This window comes from Sylvia atricapilla, chromosome 2 (genome assembly GCF_009819655.1).
Source record: "Sylvia atricapilla isolate bSylAtr1 chromosome 2, bSylAtr1.pri, whole genome shotgun sequence".
Lineage (NCBI taxonomy): Eukaryota > Metazoa > Chordata > Aves > Passeriformes > Sylviidae > Sylvia > Sylvia atricapilla.
Window position 1 is genome coordinate 84,512,450 of NC_089141.1, and position 25,723 is coordinate 84,538,172.

A 25,723-nucleotide genomic window follows, 5' to 3' on the forward strand; every position below is an offset into this window, starting at 1 on the left:
TGCAGATGTCATGAAAAGCAGTAAGCTTTATAAAAAACATTCTTAGAAATGTACCACGCATAAACAAAAGATGATTTACAAATATATTTAGCGGCTCTTCTAGTCATCATCAGAATCTGAATCATATATTTTTCCTCTGATGGTCTTCTTGTCCAGCTTTGTAAAGCTTGTTCCATATTTCTTTTGAGTTTGGAAAGGTGGCTCCATCAAGTTCCCACTACAGAAAAAGGGTAAGACAAGTTGATTAAAGCCATATTCATACAGACAGTAAGCATCATCTCTAATGACCTGCTTCTCCAGAAAAACACATTCTAAGAGAACACAATGCCTACTTGCTACAGCCACTATAAGCAGCACTGTGGTGTTGCTAGCATAGCACATCCTGGTCAAAATGGCCTGGATAACTAGAGGTAAGACAGGAGTGTGAAAGTAAACAGCACCTGTGAGTGGAACTGTAGAGAAAAGCTGTCTGAAAAGGCTTTTCCTGCAAACTGATCATGCTAGAGACAACCATCTGTCAGATGAAACTGTAACCAGAGAATTTCAGAGAGACTTTTCAAAACAGGTGAGGAGCCACCAGTACAAAAGAGGCTAGAATGTTGCTAATGGGGACTTTGGAGCCAGAACTGGTGTTTGCTGGAAGTCACCTTGTGTTATCTCTGCCTAGCCCAGACAGAGCAGTTTCCCCACAGGACTGCACATCTTCTACAGGACTATGGGGGAACTCGCACACCAGAGTGCCCACATGATCCTGCAGGAGCTCTCTCACCAGCATGTGCGTCCATGGGAATCGACCTGTGTTCCCTGTTGGGAACAGCAGCTTTTCATATAAAGCTGGAGCACCTGCTTCTCTCCCAGCAGGGTTGCACAATAAGGGGAATCCCCCTCTGGCTGCTCATAAAAGGGTGTGCCCTGCCTTTGCTCACATGACCTAAGAGAGGTTTGCATCCAAGTGTCAGCGAGTGAGCGAGCAATTAAAACAATTACAACCTTCTGGAATTAGCTATAAAGGGTTGTTTAGAAATTTGCAGTTCTTTACAAGATGTTAATACTATTTTGCTGATATTAATCCTAAATACACAGTTCACCGATTGCAATTTAATTACATACATTAACATACCACTTAAATCCTGACTTTGGGCAAATAATCTGACCTAAAGTTTTTCCCCAAAATAAAGTATACTCTTTTACCATCTGCTATCCCACAGGCTGAAGGAAAAGAACTGTTTCTAAGCTCTGAGGAGGCCTATGTCCTTTTCAGAAACTCCAGAGAGTGAGATGTTACTTTCAGAGCAGTGTGGCAATGGGGCTTGCATTGCAAAGCCAGGGTGTGCCAAAATGAACAAAGAACGAAATTCCCCCAACTCCGTGAGGAGCTAAGAACAAATACACAGTACTAGTAGAGTCAAGCAGAAGCAAAATTACACCTTAAGCCAATGTATCAATGTTTAGCAAATTCAGTGGTGCTTGATACAACTTCAGTGAAAGATTTTTCCCATAAAAGGCTGTTGCTGTCTTGTATATGCAACCAAGCTGTCTCTGCATATTTGATTTTTACTGAACTGAGAAATACTAGTTGTTTTAAAATTATAAATTTCAGTCATTTCACCCAAAGTTCAGCAGCTACTAAGCCAAACTGAATAGTGGCTCAATTGAAATGGCTTTAAGATACAATACTTCTTGCCAAAATTTTACCTCAGACATTTAAATAAATTCAGGTAATGAAACTTAAAATTAAAAAAGCACTAAAGACATCCAAAACAACAGAGCAAAATTAACCTAAAAAGAGAGATGACATTTGAACCACATTAGAAAGGAAAGCAGAATTTTGGTAAATAATTCTCATGTGAAGTTAGGCTATTGTGGCGACAGATATGTTCTACTGTCTTTTATTCTACAGTCTTTAACAAGGTATTTATGATGGTTATAATTTGCTGTTACTCAATTTATTTACACTTATTCAAAATTTCCATTTTTAGTATTGCTTTCTGAAGGAAAAAAGTATATTCATGTTTGTAATACTTAGATGCAGTTTAAGGATGACTTGCTGAGTTTTCTCTGAAGTGGATTAAAAATACTCAGACTGCATTGCATTCCAATTGTGACATGAAACATCTATAGATGCTATAGGATTACACTGGATGCACGACTCTGAAGCCTTATCAGAGCATCACTGCTACTCCATACACCTGATGACAAGAACCAGGCTTATCTTTATTAATCTACAAAAATGAACACTCAACACTCATTACAATGTCTTAATACTTTGCCAAAGAGATTCTCTTCTTTCCCTTGATGAAGGCACGCAGATTAAGTAACTAGAATGAACTCTCACATGTCTTTTTTAGGGTACAACACATACAAGTTACAACCTTTCAGATTCTCCTGTCTGAAAGCTCATTGTCTTTGTACTTTATCTGAAAATAAAAGAACCACAAAATGCTTAATTACCTGTAATTAATTACATCTGCACAGCCTAATCTCCATTCTAAGGTTTCTGTAGTGAAGTCATCAGTGTTACCGAGGTCAGTAAAGCCCACAACGTAGTCCTGTGTTTTTCCATCTCTTATTAGTGCTAGAGTGGGAATTACTTTGATGCGCAGTCTCTCGCACAAGAAAGGAGATTTTTCAGCATTTAATTTCAAGAATTTTGTCTCGATGTGCTTTTTTGCCAATACAGTCAAATGTTTGTCCATTATTTGGCACCTGTGGAAAAAATTAACCCAAAATATATAAAGTATTAGAATGAATAAGCTGAAGAATATGCATTTGAGAAAAACCTTAAAAGGAGCAATAAAGAGCTAGTTCTATCATGTTAATACTTAGACATAACTTTTGTAATTGAGAATTTAGTTTCAAGAGAAACTAAGTCTCAGAGGTAGCTGGATTTAATGACTAATAGTGGAACAGCCTGGAGCACTGCTACTGTACAATTATACCATCCCTTTCTCTAATTTCTTCCTAATTACTTTACATACACCTGGAAGCCTTGCTCTCATTTCTTGAGGCCTGCACTTACTGATGACATCTCTTTCTATTGTTCCAGCTCTAGCTTCACCGCCTGTCAACTGGAAAATTTTCTCTATGGAAGATTTCCTCAGAGAAGTACTCTCAACATGTTACAGTGTTACATGTTACAGGATTTTTGCAGTCACTACCTTCACAGCTGAGATGTAGTAACTCAGTGTAAGTGGGAAAAAAAGTGATTTGCACAAACTGCTTTGCACAGTAGCACTAAAGGCAAAAATACTTTGCTTCTCTGTTACCATGAAATAGGAGTGAGCATACAATTATTGTTTCTCAGCTATGGGACAGTGACATGAACTGCTCAAAATACTTGTCAGATCACAGAGATTTGTGGACTTGCCACCTGCAATCTCAGCTTTTTGGATTGTCTTCTCTAAGCTGTTTGGCTATGCTGCATGAACTCTGTGAAGTGACTGTCCTTAATGTTGAGAGGAGAGCTGAACAAAACAGCTGGACTGGAAAAGATGAAAGCAATTTGATATGGTGGTTGGTAAACCCAACACACAAGCTTCAACCTGTTTGTCAGCATGACAGACTTTACATAGCACTTTCTCCAAAGTTCCTTCTCCTGTCTGAGCCTACAGACTGCCGATTCAAGAAACAAGAACCAAAACCTGTCCTAAGCTAACTTATTTGCAGCTATAGCCTTTCACCCTCTTGAGTAAAAGCTAGCCAAACAGAACTGCTTTAAACACTTAGGAAATGTAGGGCACAGATACCTCCCAGCAAAATCCAGCCTTGACCTCTTTCAATTTCTCACATGAAAGCTACTTCAGTTTATATTCTATAAGCTAGGGAAAATATAACACCTTTTGGGGGAAAAAAACACCAAAGAACCAAAACCAGGGCAAGTGGCTCCTCCTTCAATAAACTACTCTACTTTGCAACTGCATTTTAACAGAACACATTGAGAGAGATCCAGTGAGGAACAGCATACAACCCAGAACTTATAATGAAATTCTTCCAAGGAACTGGGACATCTTAGTTTGGGTTCCTATTCTGAGTCAGCACATATTCTCAGATCTAGGTGTCTCACACTCTAAAAAAAGTGACAGAATCACAAAGGCACAGGCACAAAGGGAAAGCAGCTGCAACTGATCCTTTCAGATTAAAAGGTTAAATTCTCAAGATGCCGAGATAAGATTTTGGTTATATTTTTTTTCCTGTTTGCCAGAACGACCTGGAATATCTCTACCTGGAATAACTAAAGCCATCTTTTTGAAATGCCGCTCTTGTACATTTACAGACCTGGCTGCTTCAAACTAAATTAATAATGAAACACAGCAGTCTCTCAAATATTGTCAGAGGTTATACATCTATGTTCTAATCAACTATGTAGCAGAGTATTAAATGTTGTCAAATCATGTTCAGATTAACTGTAGTGGAAAAAATACATTTTAAAAAATCAAATGTCTTGCAAAAGTCATTGAAATTTATAATGAAGCAATGTGAATACTTCTAAAAATGCCTGTGCACGAGTGGAACTTGAAAGAACAAAAAAGTACATCTGTTTTTGTAGACATCTTTAAACAAAAGGTTTCTTCAGTACAGTTTATTTACTATACCTGAACGTTGTATCTCTATAGAAATGGCAAACCACGTTTTTACTTTCTTTGACTTCTTGGAAAAAGTCTCTCTCGCTTGGGATTTCTCTATATTCTCCATGTCCTTTTGAAAGCCACTCCTTTTGGAAAACATAAAAGCAAATAATTAGTATGGAGGTTGTTACTCTATTGTGCAAACTCCACAGCTTTTAGAAAATGGAAGAGGTGGCCTGCAGTCATACAGTAGTGGAGAAACAAATTACTTCCTCCCCTCTAGTTTTATTTTGAAAATATACAGATAAGGCCACCCTGCTTATTTGGAAATACGAATCTTCTACAGAGCTACATAAAATTCTGCAATGCAGCCTTCAGTAAGACAAAACTAGTTCAAAGAACACAACAAAAACTCTAGGCATTTGAAAACTTTTTAGTACACTCAAAGAACTCATCTTAAACTTGGTCATGTCATTACATGAATGAAATAAATCTCTTAATTTTTTCCTCTATGAAAAATATCAGTGAGAAAAAAAGCCTACTAACTCATCTTCAATAGATGATGTTTACCTATCAAATACCCATTGAAGGGATCTTAACATGAACCAGGCTCACAGAAAATCATTCAGAAAACACATGTGCACCATTAGTCATAACATCGATAGAGAAATATCACAAGCTAAAATTCAGAGGTAACTTCAAAAACTGTCTGATTAACTGAGCAAATACAGTTTTCAAAGAGCTAATGTTCCACATTAATGACAAACACACAGGGGAAAAAAACCCAACAGCCTCTACTTTACTAAAAGTTAATTGCAGTGTATTTAAACAAGTACAGACTAATCTAAATAATTATAAGTAGCACAGTCTAACAAAACTTGACAAAAACTTTCATTTTCCAATGGGGGAAAAAAACTAGATAAATCACTATTCTTAATCTTGCAGTTTTGTCTTAGGAAAGTGAAAGAAAAGAAAGGTTTCCAAGCAAACCAAAGATAACCTGTAAGCTAAATTAGGATAGAACAAAGAATCTCCTAGATATTGTATACATTAAAAATTCATGGAAGCATGAGCATATGAAGAAGTCATCACGATGCAAATCAAGAACTCGCTTATCCCTCAACAGTGATTATGCATTAATTTCCCTCTCCACAGATTTATTCTGGAATAGCACACTGACAGCACACTCCTTTTACTGAACAGTATCTTACATCACATTTGCATTTCAAAGTGTGTGAGAACAGTGACTTAAGACCAAATGACATGAAAAAGTTTTTGCACGAGATCTATCACATGTTCACATCCAAGCACATCTAAGTGTTATGACTTCTGAAAAAGGAAAACACTAGAATCAAATATAAACTGAACTTCTGAAGACAAGCGAGTAGCGTGCTGCTTTCTCAACTTCTGTGTTTACAGAACCAAAGCTGCTGGCGCTGCCTGTCCTCCAGCATCCCAGCCATGCCATGACATTTCACTGCATTCCCATTTCAAAGTCTGGCATCAGCCTTTAAGGACTCCACCACAGCCAGACATCTCGTTTCAGCCAAGTCACTTCTCTTCCACCCCAATCAATTTTTTGTTTAGGTTAGCTCAGATGGAATAGGCTGAGAAACTTACAGATTCCCTACTTATAATTCAGGTCTCGCACCATATGTTACCAAAATTATGGTGTAAGCTATTCTTCAAAAAGAGCCCTGAGGGAGCATAAAGATCACCTCATTTGACATGAGGTGTCAGGTCTCAAGGGAGAATTTCCTTCCTGTAAGAAGAAACGAGCAATCATACAAAGACAACATTTCATTGGTTTGGAGGGACTGTGACAAATGATTCCAACCTAGGAACAAGGAAAAATCCCGTTTCACCCTTTCACAAAATACACTAACAGGAGGACACATATCACATGCTGTAAGTAACAATCCAGAAGAAAGACACTTCAGAAAGAGCCTAAAGCCTTATAGTTAGGTTGCCTACAGGACTTATGCTTCCATATAGCAGTGTTGAGTTAACATGGACACACTAAAGTCTCTGTATGAGACTCGTCATTGTAACAGTCACAGAGAGGCTTCTCTCCTCCTGTTAAAAAACATGAGGCATGCACACATTGACAGATACTTACCTTCCTGGATAATTTAAAATTAATAAGCACAGAAAGGAGAGAAAGAGAGAAACATCCACAAAACCAACCAAACAACCCCAAACCACTTAGTTCACGTATAAAATTTCCCAAGGGTTTCCAAAAAGTCTGTCACACTCTATACATCAAGTCTGTACTATAGAAATTACTTGTTTCTGCTGCTGGCTCTTTTTTAGGGCCTCAAGTCTCCTCTGTTTAAGGCGTTCCAATTCATCTTCATCCATTTGGTCTAGCTTCTGTATTTCAGCATCCAGATGTTCCTCCACAACCTTGGTTGACTGAAGTATTTCATTTTCCAGAACTTTTTGAAGGATATCAACAGAGGTATCAGCAGCCATCTTTAGCTGGAAAGTGGTCTCTTCAGAGCTGTGGAAACAGTGATACAAGGAATTAACATTTACACAAACATGTCGTTAAAACTCTGATCTCTCTTTGCTTGCAGCTCACACCATAGAAAAACAAAGTGCTCTGCTATTTGAAGACAGGAATAGTTAGCAGATAACTCTTTTCTTTACTACAATCCACTTTGGAGAATACTTTCATGATGAATACAGATGGCAAAGAAACAGGTCCTATTGTTTCAGCCCCAAAGGCAGCCACCGAAAGTGCACAGGAACCCAAAACTGCTTGCTAATATAAAGAAGAAAAATTCAACAGTTCCAAAAGGATGCTGATCTTGAGCCAGATTTACCCACTTTTAACAAATATTCTGAAACAAGAAGATTCAGTTGGAAAGCTCCAAGCTGCTGGGAGGAGGCATAAGATGCCTCAGAACAAGTCTAAGCAACACTCAGGACGTTTGTGCCAGTAGTTTAAATGCAATTACTTGAAAACCCTCAGGCACATTAACATATTTAAATCTGAATTAACACTCCTCTCCCCAGCTACAAGAAAGACAAGGTGCTCAACAGCAAATGCTCTAGGCCAATACACAGTTTTAATTAGTTCCAGAAAATTGCTATTGCAAACAGCATCCTATGGCAGCCAGCAAGAGGATTTATAAGCCACTACCTAATTGCCGTGTGAAGAAACACAGCCAAAATAATTTTTTGTTAAGTTCTCCCTGCCCAAACACATCAAAAGACACAAAACACTAACCAGAGTGCATGAAGAGTTATGACAACACAATCGACTGCTCTCGCCAATAAACTTACACTGCAGAAAATTATCAGTGTAGTGACTGACAGTTTTGAACCAGTGACAGTGCACAGTCACTCTGCTCAGACTCTCAACCTGCTGACCACGGATCTGACGTGCTGAATTTGGGTTCCAGGGGACTCTTGGCTGTATTTCAAAGCAGGCGAACTGCCAGCGTCACTGGCTCTGTGAACACTTCGCATACACAGGCAAGAGAAACATTTTAAGTAACGACGGGAATAGTACCCAGACCACGGCAGCAGCCCAGGCGTAGCGCAGCACCAGCAGTGCTCACTCAGCCCGCTGCCACGCGTGTCATGCCACACTCGCTCTGACCCGCGGCACCTCGCCCTGCCTCCCTCTTCCCAAAGCTGCTAACCACAAAGTCTGTTTGTCCTCCCCCTTCACATTTCCAGAGGGACTATGAACCTTGCCGGCGAAGATCAGACGCCAGCAGGTCTCCAGGCCACGGAGAGACCCTGCTCAGCTGGGGCAAAGGGAGGCTCGTCCTCCAAGCAAACAGGAAGGAAAACGGGACCAACCACGGCCAGTCCCCTCCGCAATCCGAGGTGCCCAGTGGTCTCCGGGCTCTTAGGACGCGGAACTCCGCGGGCCAAGCGGCTTTTCGTACGCAGCCGGGAGCTCGGCTCCACCGGCGGGGACGCGTTCCGCCGCTCGGCCGGGAAGGGGCGCCGGGGTCCCGGCCGAGGGAGGCGGCACACGGCGCGGGCACTGCGCAGGCGCCGCGCGCCTCCCTCCGCGGAGTCGCTATACACAACGCCACAGACAATCCACCCACCCGAGTCAGGACGGCCCTTCCAGGGCGCCGCGCCCCCGGCCCTGCCCCGGGCTCGGTGCTGGTGACGTCGCCGCCCGCGGCGGCAACCGCGACCCCGACCCCCCCTCGGCGCCGGACCCGCCGCTCACCCCCGCTTCCTCGCGCGCCGGCCGCGCCCCTCCGCCGCTATCGCGAGAGTTAACGCGGGGCTGACCGCGCGCGCGTGGAACTCTTCCCGACGCGCTGATTGGCCAGGAAAGCGGGCGCGCGCAGCTGCAGGATGCCTCAAGCGCGCGCCCGCGGTACTACCCCGACGCGCTGACTGGCCGCGGGTGCGCGCTCCGCTGGCGCGCGTGCGCCCCGTGCCGGGTGCATGCGTGCGTGCATATGTGCGTGCGTGTGCAGGCTGCACCTGCGGGCGGGGGCCGCGGACTTGGAGCCCGCCCGCCCCGTGGGAGGAGCAAGGCTCGCCCGAGGTGGCCGCCCTACCCTCCGCGCCGCCGCCTCCGCCAGCACCCGCCTGCTGGGGCGCTGCGGTCCCTCTCCCGCCGCGCCTGTGAGGGGCGGGGCTTGGCCGCGAGGGGCGGGGCCGGGCACGCCCCCTGCCGTGGAGTCACTTGCCTGTCGCCTAGGCGGCTCTGGTGGCTCATGAGGGGACGGTGGCGGCGCCGGCCGCCGCTGCCGCTGCTCTTTGGGGAATGCCTGCCCGGGGTTGGGCGTGAGGCCGAGGCCGGCCCCGGCGGGGGTGTGGCGGTCGGGAGCGGCGGGGGCCGGGCGCCGGGCCCCGGAGCGATGGCGTGAGGTAAGTCACGCTGCGGGAGCCGTGCAGCTCCGGCGGGCTCGCCGAGAACCGGGCTGTGCTGCAGCAACTGCGGCTCGCTGTCTCTTTGCTCCTTCCCGCAAGTGCGGTGGAAGATCCACTAATATAAGTAACGAGATATTAAAGCGTTTTTTTTTTTTTTTTTGTTTGTTTTTGTTTTTTTTTTTAAAGCAAACAACAACAACAAAACAAACGCACGTGTTCTGCTTTCTTCTTTCTTGGAAATCTGCCTCCTCGATACCGAAGTGCGCTGACGGGGAAGGTGGGGTGGGAAGATAAGGGAAGATAAACTCTTATCTGCAGTCGGCTGGGAGCCTGGGCGGGAGAGACGGATAAGGAGCTGCAGCTGTATAAAGGCAGAGGGCAGTAAGAAGTCAGGGTGCTAGGGAGTGAATCAATATGGAGGTGGTGATCCTGAGGCCGAAAGGTGTAGAGAACAGCGAGCCTTGCTCTCTCGACCAAAGGAGTTACGGTGGCAGGGTGATAAAACAACATAACATGTTCAGCTCTTAAGGCCTACTAAATAAATACATAAAAGGATGTCTGGGCTGCCTGTGAGCGTTATTTTTGTTCTGTCTTGCTTTGATCTGGAGGAAGGTGGCCACGAGAAGGTGAGGCTGCACCCGAGAGCCCCTCTGCCCCAATACATGGTGCTTGCTGCCTCGCTTCCCTGCTGTGGCTCTGAACGTCGGTCTCTTCCTCCTGCCCTGCAGCAGCAGGACCCGGGCCTTCCTGTTGATGCCTGAAGTCTTAGCTTTGTTCTCTAGCTCTGTCCAGCCTCTGTTCCAGGTCAGCCTTCTCAAGGCAGCACTGTGAGAGAGCGCAGCACCGTGTGCTCCCTAGGCTCCTTGGAGGGGAGCGGGAGGGAAAGCTTTGTACTGAGAAAATCTGGCAAAGGGGAAGGAATTACCGTACTTTAAATGTTTCCCATTCCTGGAGCTCCATTAGGTCACTGCCATAAACCCAGTGCTGCCTCCTAGGCCCCCCTGTTAGGAAGAAGGCCAGCCACCTCAGGGTAGATAGCACAGTTCTGGTTACATTTCTCCTACAAGGTAGGCGGGGATGTGCTGGGGATGACGGACCAGCAGAGCCCGGTGAAGGGCTGGGGAAGGTGTCCTGGGCATGCCCCGCACCAAAATTACTTCCTGGTCGCTGTACTGCCGCCCTGCTCCATTAAAACTTCTCCCTTAGCATGTCCATTCCCCCACTTTGACTTAGCTGCCCCATTTCCGTCCAAGTAAAACCTTTTTAAACGAGTTTATTTTGACTATCAGTCAGGTTTCATGGCCACAATCCTGCGAGGAAGTCCTGGGGCCTCTGGAAAGGCAGGAGGGCTGGAGGGAAACTACAGACTGGGGGCATCATTTAGGAATTTCCCAGGCCTGCCTGAGGACCAGGAGGGAAGCTACGAGTTTCGGAGCATCACTGAGACATTTTCCAGGGGCTGCCCGAGTTCTGAACGGAGGCGAACACAGCCGGTTTCACGAAGCCGGTGGGTGGCTGGAGCAGCCGACGCCGGGCGCCGTTCCCCTCCGGCCAGCAGGGGGCGCTCGGACTCGAGCGGCGCGGGCGGGCCGGGGCCGGGGGCGGGGCGGGCGCGTGCGCGGCGCGCGGCGGTGCCATATGCGCGGGGCGGCGCGCGGGGCGGCGCGCGGTGAGCGCTGAGGGGTCGCGCGCGCCGGTGTCGCCGCCATGGGCAAGAAGCAGAAGAACCGGAGCGAGGAGAGGTGAGGGATACGGGGAAAGCCCCTCCCGCCGCCCCGGCCCGCCTCAGGGACCCCCGCGCCGGCCGCCCGCGGCGGCGTGACACGGCCCACACGGCGCTGAGTCAGGCGCCGGGCCCGGCCGGGGCTCGCGGCCTCATCGCAGGCGGGGCGCACCAGGCCCCGCTCGGCCCGGCCGTGCGTGTGTCCGTGAAGGGGCAGGCGGCTCGATTTCCAGCTGGAAAATAGCTGCTTAGTGCAGTTGAAGTGATTCAAATGTGGGTTTCTTAGTTATTTTTTTTTATCTCTTGCTAGGCGTTAGTCTTATAGATCGTGCTGTGACACTGATATCTACATGTTTCGTGTGCTTGCTTAATAAATGCAGATGGTAGATATTTTAGTGGTTGGAGGATAAAAGAGTCGCCTCTGTCTTTATATTAATATCATCGTGGACAATGCCCCATCTGTGAACTTTTTTGTGGGATAGAGTTTCCTATAAAGGCAGTTGCATTAACCATATGGAATGCTGACCGAATGACATTGTGTATATTTACACTTGCAGGAAAGAATGTATTTTTACTTGTCACTATAAAGTAATAATAGAAAGAAACAATCCGTTTAAAGAGCGTTTTCAGTTTTTAACCGTGGCAGGTAGTTAGATGAAAACTGATGTCTTGAAATGTGTATGAACTAGAAACTACAACGTTTTTTCCTTGAGCCATTAAGTGTTTCTCCTCTGGAAGTTCTCCCCATGACAGCTGTGTCACAAAATACTTCATCTCTAAGAACTTCTTATTACTTAAGGCATGTATTGATGCTTACTTAAGGCTGGTACTCTGTATCAGGTTAGGTATGAGCTGTTTCAGTTTTGCCGGTCCTTTCTGGGTAATGAGTATTTTCTTCGTGAGGTATTTTCCTCATCTGGCTATTTTTCCTGATGCCTTTTGCCATGCTTTGTATGTTGCTTTTTAGTATAATTATCAACTTGTTTCACGGGCTGTATTTCACAGGAATATCTTTGGAGCAGCTCTGGTGAGGAGGTGAGTTGAATGTGACTTGAGAGAAAAGAGAGAAGGGTTGGGTGTTTGTGCTGAGGAAAGAAGAGCTTGTGCCTGTCATTATACACAGGCTGGTAGATGCCACATGTGTGGAGAAGCCTTTGGGTCCTGAAACTCTGCTTCTTGGGGCTGTTTCAGGGGTAGTGGGTGGTGTACAGGGAACACTTTGAGAGTCTTGGTGCCTGCTGGATGCTTCATTCTCTCTGTGTATCTCTGCACACATTTCTCTGTGTCAGTCACTGAGCACGGGCCTCTCTGGTGTGCTACACACAAAATGTTGTTTGTCTGAAAATGGAAGCATACCTTAAAGGAAAGGTCAAGATTTTCTTGTTAGAATAGTTGAAATCTTGATACCCTAATTATTATTACATCAGATCTTAATGTTGCAAAAAAGAAAGAACAATAATGCAGTTAGAGTAGTTGTGCTTCCTGTTGCCAGGTCCTAAGGTCAGTTGTTTCATGCTGTGGTGGTGAGCTGCTGCAGAGAGCTGTGAGCATCAGGTGCCCTTCACTGGGTGCAGGGGATTGCTCATGGTTGTGGTTTCATCTTCCTCACTCTGGGATCCACTTGAGAGTTTTATTTGCTTGTTAATGTGACTTTGCTCTTCAGTGATTATTCCATGAAGCTCTGTGGTTAGCTACCTCCACTGGTTAGCGCCACAGTACATCCAAATAAGAGAAAGGCACTGTGTATTGAACACTGTTTTTTTCTTGTTTGTTACCCCTAAGACCAATTTTGCTCAGCTCTGTGTTTCTTCAGCCAGCGTCTCTCAAGCTGTGGGATGTCTTGTGCAGAATCTGTAGAAGCCATCTCTGTTTATCCCACATGCCTGTGCCGTGCGGTGTCCTGTCTCTTCCCTTCTCAAGGCCACACTGTCCCCCTACCTGGATTTCTCTACACTGTATTGTTGTTGAGGACTAGTGAATATGGCATTCTGTGCAGTGACTGTCACTAATTCTACGTGAAACAAACTATGGTTGCAGCATGTTCAGGTAAATAAAAGTAGAACCAATTAGGCATAGGCACCTGGTTAATTAGAGAAGTTGCTGTCACAGATAAGTCAAGGAGCAGTTGCAGGTAGGTCAGAAGTTCAGGCAGAGTAAGCCTTGACAGGCTTTAGTCCTCCCCAGGTCCTGCAAATGCAGTACTGAGCCTAGGAGTTGCTCCTGGCAGTGCCAGAGCTGTCACTGGGCTAGGAGCTGTATGGCCGGGAGAGGGATGGTGTGGAAGAAGAATACAAACAGGCAGGTGTTTGACAAAAGAGGACAGGGCCTTTGAGGGATGGAAGTGAGGATGGATCTGGAAGGCCAGTGGTGTTTTGGTGGTCTTGGTTCTAAGTGACATCCTTGTGATCCTGAGAGAGAGGATGCACTGCCTGTCTGCATCTGTGGTTTGAATTTGGAGTTCCAAAATTCTCCATTTGTCTCCCCTTCATTTCTGATAAAGTGAGAGAGGAATGGCACTGTGTAATCAAAGGCTTCCAGTCGGATTTGCTTGCTGCATCTTCAGTTCTGTGCCATAGAGTGCTGTGCTATTTATTCCCTTCTTTTCCTCTCTGTTTTCCCAACAGTGATGTTACAGGTACAATCCCTTATATCCTTTTTGGCTGCAGCTCCCAAAGCGTGTGGCAGCTCATGGGCACAACTTGTAGTGCAGAGGAAGCACGTGGGAAGATGCAGGTGGTTATGTTTGTGCTGTGAATGTTTGTTTGAGAATTGATGTGGTGACAGGAAGATTTTCTACTCGACACACCAAGACAAATTATGTAAGGTAGAAGTAATCTTGACTCTGCTTTTCTCCCCTCATCCCCTTTGCTTTTCCTTCTGTAGTGGAGTTTCCTCCTCCCCTGTTTCTGCTGAGTACAGCAGTGGTCTTACCAGTGGGTGCTGATGTGTGTCTGGGAAGTGTGCTGGGAAATGAGGCTGAGGGTGGATTTTGTCCCTAGGTACTTACACCTTGTTTCTAGAACAAGACCCTCAGTAGGATGACAGCTGTGATGAGCAGGAAAAGAATGAAAATGCAGGACTGTAGCCTGTTATGAATACAGATTGTTACCTGAACACTGCAAATCTGTTCATACTATATCACACATCTGTTATGCTTTTCTGGAACTCTGTTAGGTCCTCTTGCTACTTGATTGCTGTACATCTGTAGTGCTGTACAGTGAAGAACATATTTATCTAGAATGGTCAGATACATGGTCACTTTGATGTGTTAGGTGCTTTATAAAGGTGGAGAGTGTCTTGGGTCAAAATAGCTCCTAAGCATAGGGAAGTTGCTTTAGTTGTTTCCTCTGGAATTTTTGTGTTTGTGGTGATCACTCATTTTCAAATGAAATTTCATAGCAAATATTTCAATGAAAAGATACCTGAGTTTTCAAGATTTCCCGTGCTCTGATGTATAGTCTAGCTCCTTTTGGGAGGAGTGTTATGTTTTGGTTCTTTGATATGGTTTTAACAGTAGAAGGTATGTCAAGGTTCTATCCTACTGTGCTTGGAATTTAGGTAGGACATGTTTTTAATGTGCGCGAAGAAAGGCTGTTCTAAACTACAGAACTCAGCTTTGAATCTGAGCCTCCAATTGCTGCTGTAGACTTCCCAGTGAGTGTGCTGTGTACTCTTACAGATTATTGCTTGTCTAGAATATGGGTCTTTCCCTTTGAAGGTGTCAGCTTTTCATGTGCTTTTCCTCTTCTCCCAGCTTTTAGTCACCTTCTTTTTCTCTTAATAGTTTTCCTTAGCTTCCAATAGGTAGTATTTATCTGTGTTTATTCTTCTGCCCTTTAATAATGTGACCTGTTGCTTGGGCATTCCACTGTGATCATTCATGCTTATTGTTTTAGAAATTACAGGTGCTGGCTGTGATTCTGCAGCCAAGAGTGAACACTGCTGCTAATATAAGACTTGCAGTGATCTTACTGATGTGTGTATTGCTTTCTGTCTGGTATTGTCTGCTAGTCAGTCTGTTTGGTTCCTTTTCTGTTAGTGTGTTAAATAGAATCTTCTCAGTGTTCTGTAGGAAAGTTCTGTGAAGGCCAGAAGTTGGTGTGGAAACATTCTGTACACCTGAGTGTCATTGCGAGTTATCTGCTTCTCAAAAATATTTCCACAAGCAAAGCCTTCTGCAGCTCCATCAAGGAGAACAGCTGATAAACCCTTGAAATCCCTGTTTTCCCAATCTCATCTGGAAGGTGGAAGATTTTGAACTGGAAGATGGAGTAAAAGAATGCAAAATAAATTCACCATTACAGAACTTTGTTGTCCTATTCTATGCAAATGTATATTTCTGTTCCACCCATATCTATAGTTTTTAACACAGACATTTCATATTTATAAGAAAAATGTATGTACTTGTTGGATTTTATTTTACAGCAAAGCATCATTGTAAAAAATCCATAAGGATCACAAAATATTTGTGGTAAGGGCAGCAGAAACCAAAAAACACTGTGCTACACTGGGGAGATAGTAAGAAACAGCTTTTCTTGTGGAAATTTTTATTCTTTTCTTCATGATGGCATCTAAATCTCTTGTGTAACTACTGTTTATGGAAAGTGTGAAAACAGTACATTGTGAGCCATCAGAAACTGTAGAATCTGTTGTTTCAGTTCTCTGAAAACTTCTGAAAGCCTGAAATATGTTTCTTTAAATAAGAAGTGCTGTAAGATGAAATATTTGTTTTAATTATAGCTAATGTAGGTGGGCATCATTTGATCTGCAGGATTATAGGTAATGTAAAGTGTCGTTCTGAAAATGTTTTAAATGGTGGTTTGGGGATGTATTTTGTTTTTACACAGTGAGATTTGTAGGATATGGAAGTTGTGAAACACTGAACTTGGTGGTAGTTTCTGTTGTCTTTGCACTTTTCTTAAACAAACCAAAAAAAAAAACAACCCCAAAGCCCAAAACAACTTGGGCAGGGAGGACTGAATGGAGTTTTTTACTTAGTGTTTCATGTTCCACGCTTTTAGTCATCTTATCCTCTAAACATATAAACATATAAATTGAACCTTGAAGAGGTGCCTTATTCCAGAGAGCCAGCTACTAGCCACGACAGAGGCCTTTTATCTTGAAGTTTTGCTGTATCTTTGTTTAAATGGGAATGGGAATTTTAGGTTGTGGGGTTGTGGTGTATGCTTTTTTCCTTTAGGGTGGTGGTGTTTTTTTGTTGTTGTTGTTGTTGTTTGGGGTTTTCTTATAATTTGGGTTTTTTTGGTGGGTTGTTTGTTTGTTTTTGGTTTTGTTTTAGTCTGAATTATGTAAAGGAGTCTTCTTATTTTCCCAGAATTTGTTTGGGTTAAAGATGTAGCTCTCCATCTTTCTTTTTCAGAAGGTTTTGCCTAGCTGATAGTTATGCCACTCTTTTTCCCCAGCCAAACTTGAAAGAGAAGGTATGACTCTTTAATATTAATAATGGAATCATTGTCTTGGGAGCCTGAATGAAAAACAATTACCCTTTTAGTCAGATTTTACTTCTTTGCTCTTTCATGTAATTAGGTAGCTTCACCAACTCCCTTCATCTCTGAAAAATCACAGAGCTGTAGTTCCATGTAAAACTCAGTCCAGTTGAGCTGCTGGACATTTCAAACCCCGTGGTGTTACTCTTGCTCTCCCCAGCTGTACCTGCTTCCATTGCAGTGCATTCAGTGCGTATGGGCCAAAACACAAATCAGGTTTGCCCAAAAAGGGTTTTGTGCAAAAGGGTTTTCTGCATGGGCTTGTGGCCACAGGATTGCCTGAGCTGATAAGAGGGGAAAGTGTGGCTGGGAATGGGCAAGGAAGTCAAGTCTTCCCTCCCCTACACTCCAATTTGAGGAAAGGGCAGGAGGAGGGTGCCCTATTTCTGAGGCTGTTGTTTTATTTTTATTCTCTCAGCAGCAGTGGTGGGTTGCATTGTGGTGCTCACGTAGCCACTCTTTCATTTTCTGGGCTGAGAAAGGAGCACAGTTCATTCTTTCCTGAATTTCACACTGCCTCAATCATATGTAAGTTAAATGTTTTCAGTGGAGGAAAAAACAAAACCAAAAAAAGCTTGTGGTGTTGATGTACTTTGCTAGGCCAAAAAGAAAAAGGCCAGGGCTTTGTTTCCATGTTTTGAATAGCCTTGCTGAGCCAGCAAAGGCCTGAATTTCTCATTTCATAACTCACTTAAGGAACAAGTTGGTGATGTGAGGTCTTGAACAATTCAGTGATTACTTCCAAAGTGGCTTATGTTTTAAACCAGTTGCTCTGGAAGAACTTGGACTGGCATTCTGTCTTTCAAACAATCTTAATACTACAGGTAAGATCAACTACAAGTGTGTCATTCAGCATTGGTAACTTGCTGGTCTTGGATAATCTTGTATTTAGAAATGCATCTCATTGCTGGGTTTATGGCTCACATGCATGGAGAATGGATAAGGTGCTCTAGGGAAATGGTGATAAAGATCTGTCTAGAGGTATGAGTTTTACTTGGTCTAAAACTGCTGCAAAGCCAAACATGTGGAAAGAGATAGTTCAGCTTCTCTTCTGCCTTTTTGAAGGTCAAAGCCTTTTTTTTTCTTAAGCAAAGAAAATGACTTAATTACAGTGATGTTCCTTTGAAGGTGGTTAGAAGAGCTGGTGTCATGTAACTGATGAAATATCTCCAAGGTTGCCTCAGCAGAAATGAGTTCTGATTATGCAGGAATGTGGGCAGCCAGTTCACAGCAGTGATGCAACTTTCATGCTGTGTCAACTTGCTGACTCTTCTGCCCCTTTCACATGAAAGTTGAGTTTCTTTGTTTCTGTCTGGTTTTAATTGTACAGTGTTTTCTTATGTTTCAACTTCACCATAACAGAGACAGCAGAAAATCAATCCTCGGTAAAAGATTGTAGCATGATTTGAATTAGATGTTAACTGTAAGATGAAGGCAAGCGTAAGTAATCGTGTTTGTGTTGCTCAGTGCAATGGATCAAAAAGTGCTTGTAAGTTTTTAGTCTGTGTGTACACTTTAGTTTTGGTTTCAGCAGGACAGTGTTACCCTGTCGACTTTGTTTGCAAAGCTGGAAGTTGGATTTCCAGTAGTTTAGGGCAAGTCTCATTTTAAGTTGAGTTCTGCCATTTAATTTCTGCAGTTTCATTTACCTAAGTTCAATAGAGTCAAATTGATATGGATGAGGGCAACTCAGCTCCTTTGTATAATCCTATTGCTGCACTCTTTCAGTTCATGAATGGATTAGTAGTTTTCCTTTGCCCTTTATCTTCCTGCTGCCTGGTCAGGATGTCATCTCTGTCACCATCTCTGTCATGTGTAGCTGCACGGTGCCTGTTCATAATGAAGTTTTACCTCTGTGTTTGGGGATATAGGTATTGAAGGTACTGTAATAAGTGTACTGGAAGTCCTAGTTGTGTGTGGTCTTAAAAAAGCATAGGAGGAAAACAGGGAGGAAAAATGCATGTTTGCTGGTGGTCTTGCTGCTATAACCAGCTTGTCTGTTGTTGCAGAGTCTGTGGAATGCTCTTGGTCAGCTTTCCTTCACTAGATCTGGCACAGAAAGCTGGAGGAGCTTGTTTGGCAAGGAAGGGCAATTATGCATTTCAGCTGCAGAAGTTCACTGAGCAAAGAAAAAATGATAATCTTATTAACTCTTATTTCAACAGCTGTAGTACTGTCTTCCTGCATTTGGCTTTGTTTTCCTCGGCAATGCTGAGGAAGTCTTTCAAATTTCCATGCCTAAATTTGTCTGTTACGGAGATTTTGTTGCAGACAATATTTGTCCTTAATATGGCAAGTTCACACTATAAAAATACATCATGTTTAATGATGGATTATTAACTATGTCAGTACTAGAAGTAAGTTTTTCACCTTCCATGGAAGAGAGAGGTGATAATTGGTTAAAGTGTACTCGTAACTGTTCTGACGTACTTTATTGGGGAGCATCGATATTTTTTTGTTATTTGGGAATTGTAAGTTTAAATCTTGATTTGGAGCATGACAACTTCTGTTCCAGTGAGTGGTGCACTTATGAACACCTGTAATATTGTAGACTGAAAGGAATGGTGAAACTTCAGAATTTAAAAATAAATCTTGCTAATTGTGAACAAGGGTTAGAAACTGTGAACTCCACTGTGTGAAGGGGTTTTTTAAAGCAAAATGGGAAAGCATGTAAAGCCTGTAAAAGACTAGAGTAAACCCTAGAATGTGAAAACTGGGATTAATGTGAATTTCAGTATCTGTAAGTTTGTTTTAGGGTCAGCTCTGGTATCCACATGGCTTCCACAGAGAATTTCTAGGTTCTGGCTGTTGCAGGCCATTGCATCAGAAAAAGAACTTGAATCAAAACTGTGCTTGTTTCTCATGTTTAAAAACAACAAACACCCCCTCAAATAAAATAAGCCAAACACCTTAAGGTGGTTTTAGTATTTTTTGGCAGATGTGATGTATTAGCTGAGGGGTTGGTTGGTTTGTTTTTAAACTGTTTCTAGTCTTCAAAACTGTTTCCTTGCTGTAGCAGCAGGAGAAACACAGCAGAGGTTTTTTGTTGGTTCTTTTTTTTTTTTTTTTTTTTCTACAGACTGTGCATCTATCAGTCACAAGATTTTTTCCCTTTTCTGACTCAATAGCTTGCAACTGTGTGGGATCTTATAAATAGCAGAGCTACTGGATGTCTTTGTACATCTGACTGAGCAGTGGTAGGTGACAGCTCTTTTATTTCCCAGCTCTTTTAATCTTCACACTGAAAGAAATTTCTTATTTCCTCTTATAGGCAGGATTTGGAATTGTAGCTTTATTTGTTGTTGGACATTTTTGTTTAACATGTAACATGAGCAACTTAGGTTGTGTTTTGGGTATCAGTTTCTGTTAACTTGCCTGATTTGATGCTTTGTTTGTGAGATTTTACTGAACTTCTTCTGTTGCCCATGTCTGTCTTAACAATCTCCAGACACTTCCTTGGGATGGTCTGGGTATGTTTGATTCTGGCTTGGTACAGGATGTTGTGTTAGCTCAGCATTTAACTTGTGACCCAGTGACTGTTCAGGGATCTATCCTTCAGTGGCTTCTCCCTTGTAATACAGGTTTTCATTAGTCTGTGCAGACAACTTGTACTGAAATCCTTCTGGGAAACAGTTGAGTTCTTAAGGTAGTTTCTAGGGCATTAAGGTAAATATTTTTTCAATATAAAGTATGTAAATGTTTCTATGTGCTATTTTAAATGTTTGCATTACTGTAATCCTGCTTAGATGGCAGAAAGCAGTCAAATTGTGTAGGGAAAATGTCAAGCACTTTTTCTTTTTGATTAGTCATGTAATTCTAAAGAAAAAGCATTTTGTTTCATATATGAAGAGTAGTGATCTCTGTGTCTATGTAATTGATTACTGCATTCTCCTTTCGTTAATGGGATTTGTCTTTTCCCATGGCAGAGTTTCGCTCTGTCTTAGGCGTAGACCTCTGTGGAAAAATGTCTGCAGCCATTTTTTGGAAAACTGCTTGTTTAGGTTTGAGTGAAGTGCACACACCTAATCCCTGCTGTAACTTAATGCATTGACACACTGCTTCAGCAATACCAAAACTCTTTTTATATCTGGCAGCAAAACTAGAGGCTGGAATCAAAGTATGTGAATAACAGAGGTGGCTTAGGCTTCACCTGCGAAACAAAGACAAAGAAAAATCAGGGAAGTAACTCCTTCTCTGCAGTGCGGTAACACTTTGTTTTCCACATCTCCTTGAGCCTCTTGTGCTGGGGAAATGTGAGGGGTATTTTTAAACGCAAAGCATTATGAGCTTGAACGGTCTAAGGTAGTGAGGCTGTGAAATCTGTTTATAAAGTCTTTATGCAGAAGCAGTTTGAGGTCAAAATTGAAAACCACATGAGCATTCTGGTCCTTTCAGGTTCCTCTATCAGGCCCTCTTAGGATCAGACCCTGGTAAAGGCTGAATGGGACCTTTTGGAGATACTGGAGAAGGAGGTTCCTGAAAGGATGTTTGGGTTTCTGAAATGTGTGTTGGGGGACTGCTTAAAAACCTTTACAAGAAGTGCCGTGGTGTATCTAACAATGCCGGTAGGAAATGTGATACATGTCATGTATCAAAGTGTAGTGGGTTCCTTATAAAAATGAATAAGAATCTCCCAGGAGTGGGGGGAGCACCTTCTTAATTTTCATATTTCCTTATGAAGTCCTAGTGGAATATTATCAGAGTTTTAAAAGGTAAGGAAATTCAAGATCAGTGTGGGAATAAACTTGTAGTAATGGAAGCCAGTGTTTGAATTCCTTGGCTTTCCAGTGATATTCTTGCTTGTCAGTTCTTAGGAATTATAGCTGCATATATAATTCCATGCAGTCTTGATTTTACTTCTTACTTCATTGAGGCTCAAATATTTGAAGCTTGCTCTGTTGCTTCTTAGTAAATTGTTTGGGGGTTTTCTTGGTTGAGGTTTGTGTTAGTTTTGGGAGGGGGTTTGTTTGTTTGGGTGGTTGTTTTGGGGGTTTTTGTTTGTTTGTTAGGTGGGGTTTTTTGTGGGTTGTTTTTTTCCTTGTCAGAAACCACAGACCATTTTTTCAGAAACGGAACAGTGAAAGCCAAGTTTGGAAAGGCTTTTATATTGATGCCTCTATTGTGACAGCTGGACAATGTTTATTATTATTATTATTCCTAAACTGTTCTTGCTGGTGGGTGTTAAAGCTTAATGTGTGTCAAATCGTTTTTCCAGTGTTTGATTTTTTTTTTCCCCCTTCTTTTTGTCATCTTCAAAGTTCAGTCAAGGTGAGTTGATTTAAGCGCAAATAAAATGTTATCTTCTTAAAGCCTGTGCCCTGGAAAACATGAGGTAGCACAGACATCTTCTTTGCTTGTAGCAAAAAATCCATGTGTTTGATGTTTGGACCTAACTTTCTGCTAAACTGCATTGTGGCAAGTCAGCCTTGGTAATACCTGTGTAAAATATGAGCTGTTTAAAGGGCTGGTGCTTTAATTAATCTGCACAAGCACATGGCTACGGTCCTGTAGTAAGGGGAACAGTACAGCCTTGGAAGATGCAGTAGTAGAGCATGGATTTGGGTGCTTTCAAACTACTTCAGGCTTGGATATGACTCAGTCTCCTCCATTAACTCCTAGAGGAAAAGAAAGTAAGGAAGTGGGCTTAATAAACTTCATATTCATCAATTCATGCAAAACCAAGTTTAAGGGCCTGTGTGTAGGCCTGGGTGTAATGTAGTTAGCCTGAAATTAGGCCTTTAATTCTAGGTATAGAAGTGAGTGGGATTTTTATTTCAGCTGTTACTCCTGATATACAGCCAGTTAAACTGCTTATAAAAACAACACTTTAATTGCTGAAACATCAAATCATCTTAGGGTGAGCTTGGCCAAAATGTGTGTTTTCTCTTGAGGGAGATGAGGATTACTTTAGAGATCTTGCATTATCTATTTAAGCGATACATTTCTTTTGACAAGTGTATTACAAATCAAGTCAGCACATGAGGGAGTGTTACTAGGTGTATTTTAGGTGTGTTTTTTCTTCTGTTGACTAAAAATATGTCTGGCAATGCAGCTGCTGTACTGTGAGGTACTTTGTTGTGCTGCTTTTTATTTGGTTTGTTCAGTCTACCCAGCAGAAAATACAAGATCATAACCAATCTTGGCCTATAAAGAAATGCTTTGTTCTTTAGTTGTGCTGTTGTCACATGTAGACAGTTTTTGGTGACTTGCATATTCCCAATATATCAGATAAAATGTTTGCTAGTGTCAACATTCACTTGCCAAAGAATCCAGGCCTTTTCTTTTTGTAGAGAACTGCAACTTAGACTTACTGAATATTACAATCTGTAGCTGAATAATTAAATACTTGCTTTTCTTTATTAAGAGTCAGCTTCTGGATTTATAAATTGGCATGACCAAAGCTCTGGTAGTTTAGAATTTGCTGATACCTTGAAAGTCCTGAATCTGGAAGATTTTTTTTTTCTGTTCTTTTCTGGATATAGTTTTGGGTATTTGGTGAGTCAGTCTTTGGCTGATTTATTCTGAGTGTGTGCTAATAAATGACACAGTGAAATTGTAAAACAACAGTTTTCTGCCCAGTTATCTAAGAGGCAGTTAAATAAAATATTAATAGCTTGTTGATTAACGGGTTTTGAAACTGCAGGTTGTGATAAAAGTAGCATCAGACCAGTTTTGATCTGAATACCAAAACTGTGTGAAGCATGGAATAACTAAGTCTCCTTTCTTACAATTATGAGTGTGATTAGGTGGGAAAATGTCTGGACAAAAAGTTCTTTTGACTTTCTTTAGGCCTCAGAGAGGCAATACTGAGGCAGGTGGTACAAATTATTACTTGCCAACTACATTGGTAGTTTTTATTATCTGCTTTAAAGTTTGGCTTGGGGCTGAACTCTGTCTATGTGACTTCTTTCTTGAAAGATAATATTTGTAGTCTGATGGCAAAGCATAGGCAGCTGTTATTGTGAGTTGGAAGCTGTAAAGAACTTTCACTTATTTGTTAAATAAAAATATGGAAGGTTTTTTGTTTGCTGAAGGGTGTTTGAAGGAGCAGATAAATCTCTTAGTAGGATCCCTTGGTTGTGAATTTGTGCTTTGTTTTTACACTTCGATTGTGGTGGCTGCTTTTCTGTCAGTGACAGCTGTGATTTGAAGGGCCAAACAATTTATCTTTTGGAGGACCAAAGTGAAACAGTCTGGTTACATTCCTCCAAGAAGTTACATCAAATCACACAGCTAAACTTTTAACTTTGGGATTGCAAGAACTGAATGTGTTTCATTGTTACACCTCCCTTCACATGTTGAAGGTTTTTTCCTTCCCTTCCTACTGAGTGGAATAAGGTAACAGTGCATAATTGTTTGTTAAACATGGGACGTTTTTTCATGCACTGCACATGTTTTGTGGTTGATTTTGCATTTTGAAACTTACTTTTTTATTCAGATGGCTTTTACTTATGTAAACTGAACTAGTTTGAGCTACTGATAACCCTGCTTTCCTTCTTCATTTTAGTGCAAAAGATGATATTGATATCGATGCCCTTGCTGCTGAAATAGAAGGTGCAGGAGCTGCAAAGGATCAAGAGCCTCAGAAATCCAAAGGCAAAAAGAAAAAAGAGAAGAAGAAACAAGATTTTGAGTAAGTTTGGGGTTTTTTCCACCTGCCTGATCTTATTCCATTATCCAAAATCTCAGTTACTTAAGTGCCCTAACTTCTTTCTTATTTTAGTGAAGATGATATCCTGAAGGAGCTGGAGGAACTGTCAATAGAGGCGCAAGGAGGGAAGGTTGACAGGGAACAACCTTCTACAGGAAAGGTGAACACTGAGAGGGAAGTGGGCTTGTTAATAGGAAATAGTTAAAATATGAGACACTTCTGTCCCAGAGAACTTCTAGTGTTGCAGTGTAGTTGGAGATCCTATGTGAAATGTGCAGCTAGCATGTTCTTTTATTAATATTTGATCATATTTTCATAGTAAAGTCAATCACAAAAAACCCCCATGTCTTCATGCTGATAATTATTCAAAGCCAATCAGAATAAATCTTAACTGTGGGCTGAAGTATGGTGCACTGAGCAGGAATAGTTACTGCTTTTAAACTTTGTGTTCAATAAGAGGGGTTTTTCTTGATATATCTCAATGGTACTTCTTAACTCCTGATGGCAAGTAATTTTTCATGGCTGATTATTGAATTGTTTAATTACCAGGTTGAAAATGACAATGAAGAAAGCTTATCAAAACAAGATAAAAAAAGAAAAGGAAAGAGTAAAAAAGCCAATCTGGAAAATGACTATGACAGTGAGGAAGTGGAAGATAAAGATAAAAAATCTAAAAAAACTCAGAAAGCAAAACAAGACATGCTTTCTGGCAGTGATGATGATGATCATGAGACACAGGTTAAGAAAAGCAAAGGGAAAACTCAGAAGTCGAATAAAACCCACGATTTGTCAGAAGATGAAACTAACATTAAGAAAAGCAAAGGGCGTGGGGGAGGAGTGTCTACAGGCGAGAGTGGTGATGAATCAGATGAAGTTTCCCAATCTAGAAAAGGACAAAAGAAAAACCAAAAGCCAAAGTCTGCTCCTGCTGCAGAGAGTGGAGATGATGAAGAACCTTCATTCAAAGTAAAAACAGTGGCTCAGAAGAAGGCAGAAAAAAAAGAACGTGAAAGAAAAAAACGTGAAGAAGAAAAAGCCAAACTGAGGAAGCAGAAAGAGAAGGAAGAATTAGAAGGTGGTAAAGAACCAGCAAAGCCAAAGGAATCTCTAAAAAAAGCTGAAGAGAAGGCTTCCCCTGAAGTTACAGCAGTCCCTGGAGAGAAAGGAGAGACTGCTGCAGGAACAGAAGGTTTGTAACAGGGTTTCTAAAACTGTAATTTGTATACCATAGTTTTTATAGGGACAGAGAGGTGCCAGGCAGTGAGGATAGTTTGTTGGTTTATTTTGAATTGTGAGTACTAGAAGTTTGGTAGCCTTGTCTGCCTCTCTGTGTTGGCTCACAGGTTGCTGTATTTTCTGGCCTGTAGTTTGTTCAGGTACATGGGAAAACAAGCCAGATGGTGAATTCTCATTACAGTAT

At 42.3% G+C, this 25,723-nt stretch overlaps 2 protein-coding genes across 18 annotated transcripts in view; one reads left to right on the forward strand and one right to left on the reverse strand.

Moving 5' to 3' along the window:
- Positions 1-69: 69 nt before the first annotated feature.
- TXNDC9 (thioredoxin domain containing 9) lies at positions 70-9,106 on the reverse strand. Of its 5 annotated transcripts, none has more exons than XM_066313650.1 (6): positions 8,756-8,935; positions 7,857-8,023; positions 6,852-7,068; positions 4,593-4,711; positions 2,452-2,706; positions 70-217 (listed from the first exon to the last, which is right to left on the reverse strand). In XM_066313650.1, exons 3-6 carry the CDS (start codon positions 7,038-7,040, stop codon positions 100-102), a joined length of 681 nt encoding a protein of 226 aa, XP_066169747.1. In that variant the 5' UTR covers positions 7,041-7,068; positions 7,857-8,023; positions 8,756-8,935; the 3' UTR covers positions 70-99. The 5 variants fall into 5 exon arrangements, with proteins under 5 accessions (XP_066169747.1, XP_066169748.1, XP_066169750.1 ...); XM_066313651.1 differs by having other exon boundaries at positions 7,801-8,023; XM_066313653.1 differs by lacking the exon at positions 7,857-8,023 and having other exon boundaries at positions 8,767-9,106.
- EIF5B (eukaryotic translation initiation factor 5B) overlaps positions 6,929-25,723 on the forward strand; it is a 40,095-nt gene continuing 21,300 nt past the window's right edge. For 10 of the 13 annotated variants that reach the window (XM_066313632.1, XM_066313643.1, XM_066313637.1 and 7 more), the window contains exons 1-4: positions 11,032-11,164; positions 24,160-24,285; positions 24,376-24,463; positions 24,853-25,492. In XM_066313632.1, coding sequence (XP_066169729.1) covers positions 11,130-11,164; positions 24,160-24,285; positions 24,376-24,463; positions 24,853-25,492 — 889 coding nt within the window. In that variant the 5' untranslated portion in view covers positions 11,032-11,129. Of the gene's footprint in view, positions 7,080-9,108; positions 9,420-11,031; positions 11,165-11,395; positions 11,419-24,159; positions 24,286-24,375; positions 24,464-24,852; positions 25,493-25,723 lie in introns of those variants that run through there. The other 3 variants (XM_066313641.1, XM_066313640.1, XM_066313642.1) reach the window with 3 other exon arrangements.

Bases quoted from the DNA above. Each gene is read 5' to 3' on its own strand.
- TXNDC9 (XM_066313653.1), bottom strand. From the start codon at position 7,040: ATGGCTGCTGATACCTCTGTTGATATCCTTCAAAAAGTTCTGGAAAAT. The intron at 4,712-6,851 runs GTAATTTCTATA...GTTTTCCAAAAG, and splicing joins AGAGCCAGCAGCAGAAACAA to GAGTGGCTTTCAAAAGGACA. The intron at 2,707-4,592 runs GTATAGTAAATA...TTTTTTCCACAG, and splicing joins TATAGAGATACAACGTTCAG to GTGCCAAATAATGGACAAAC.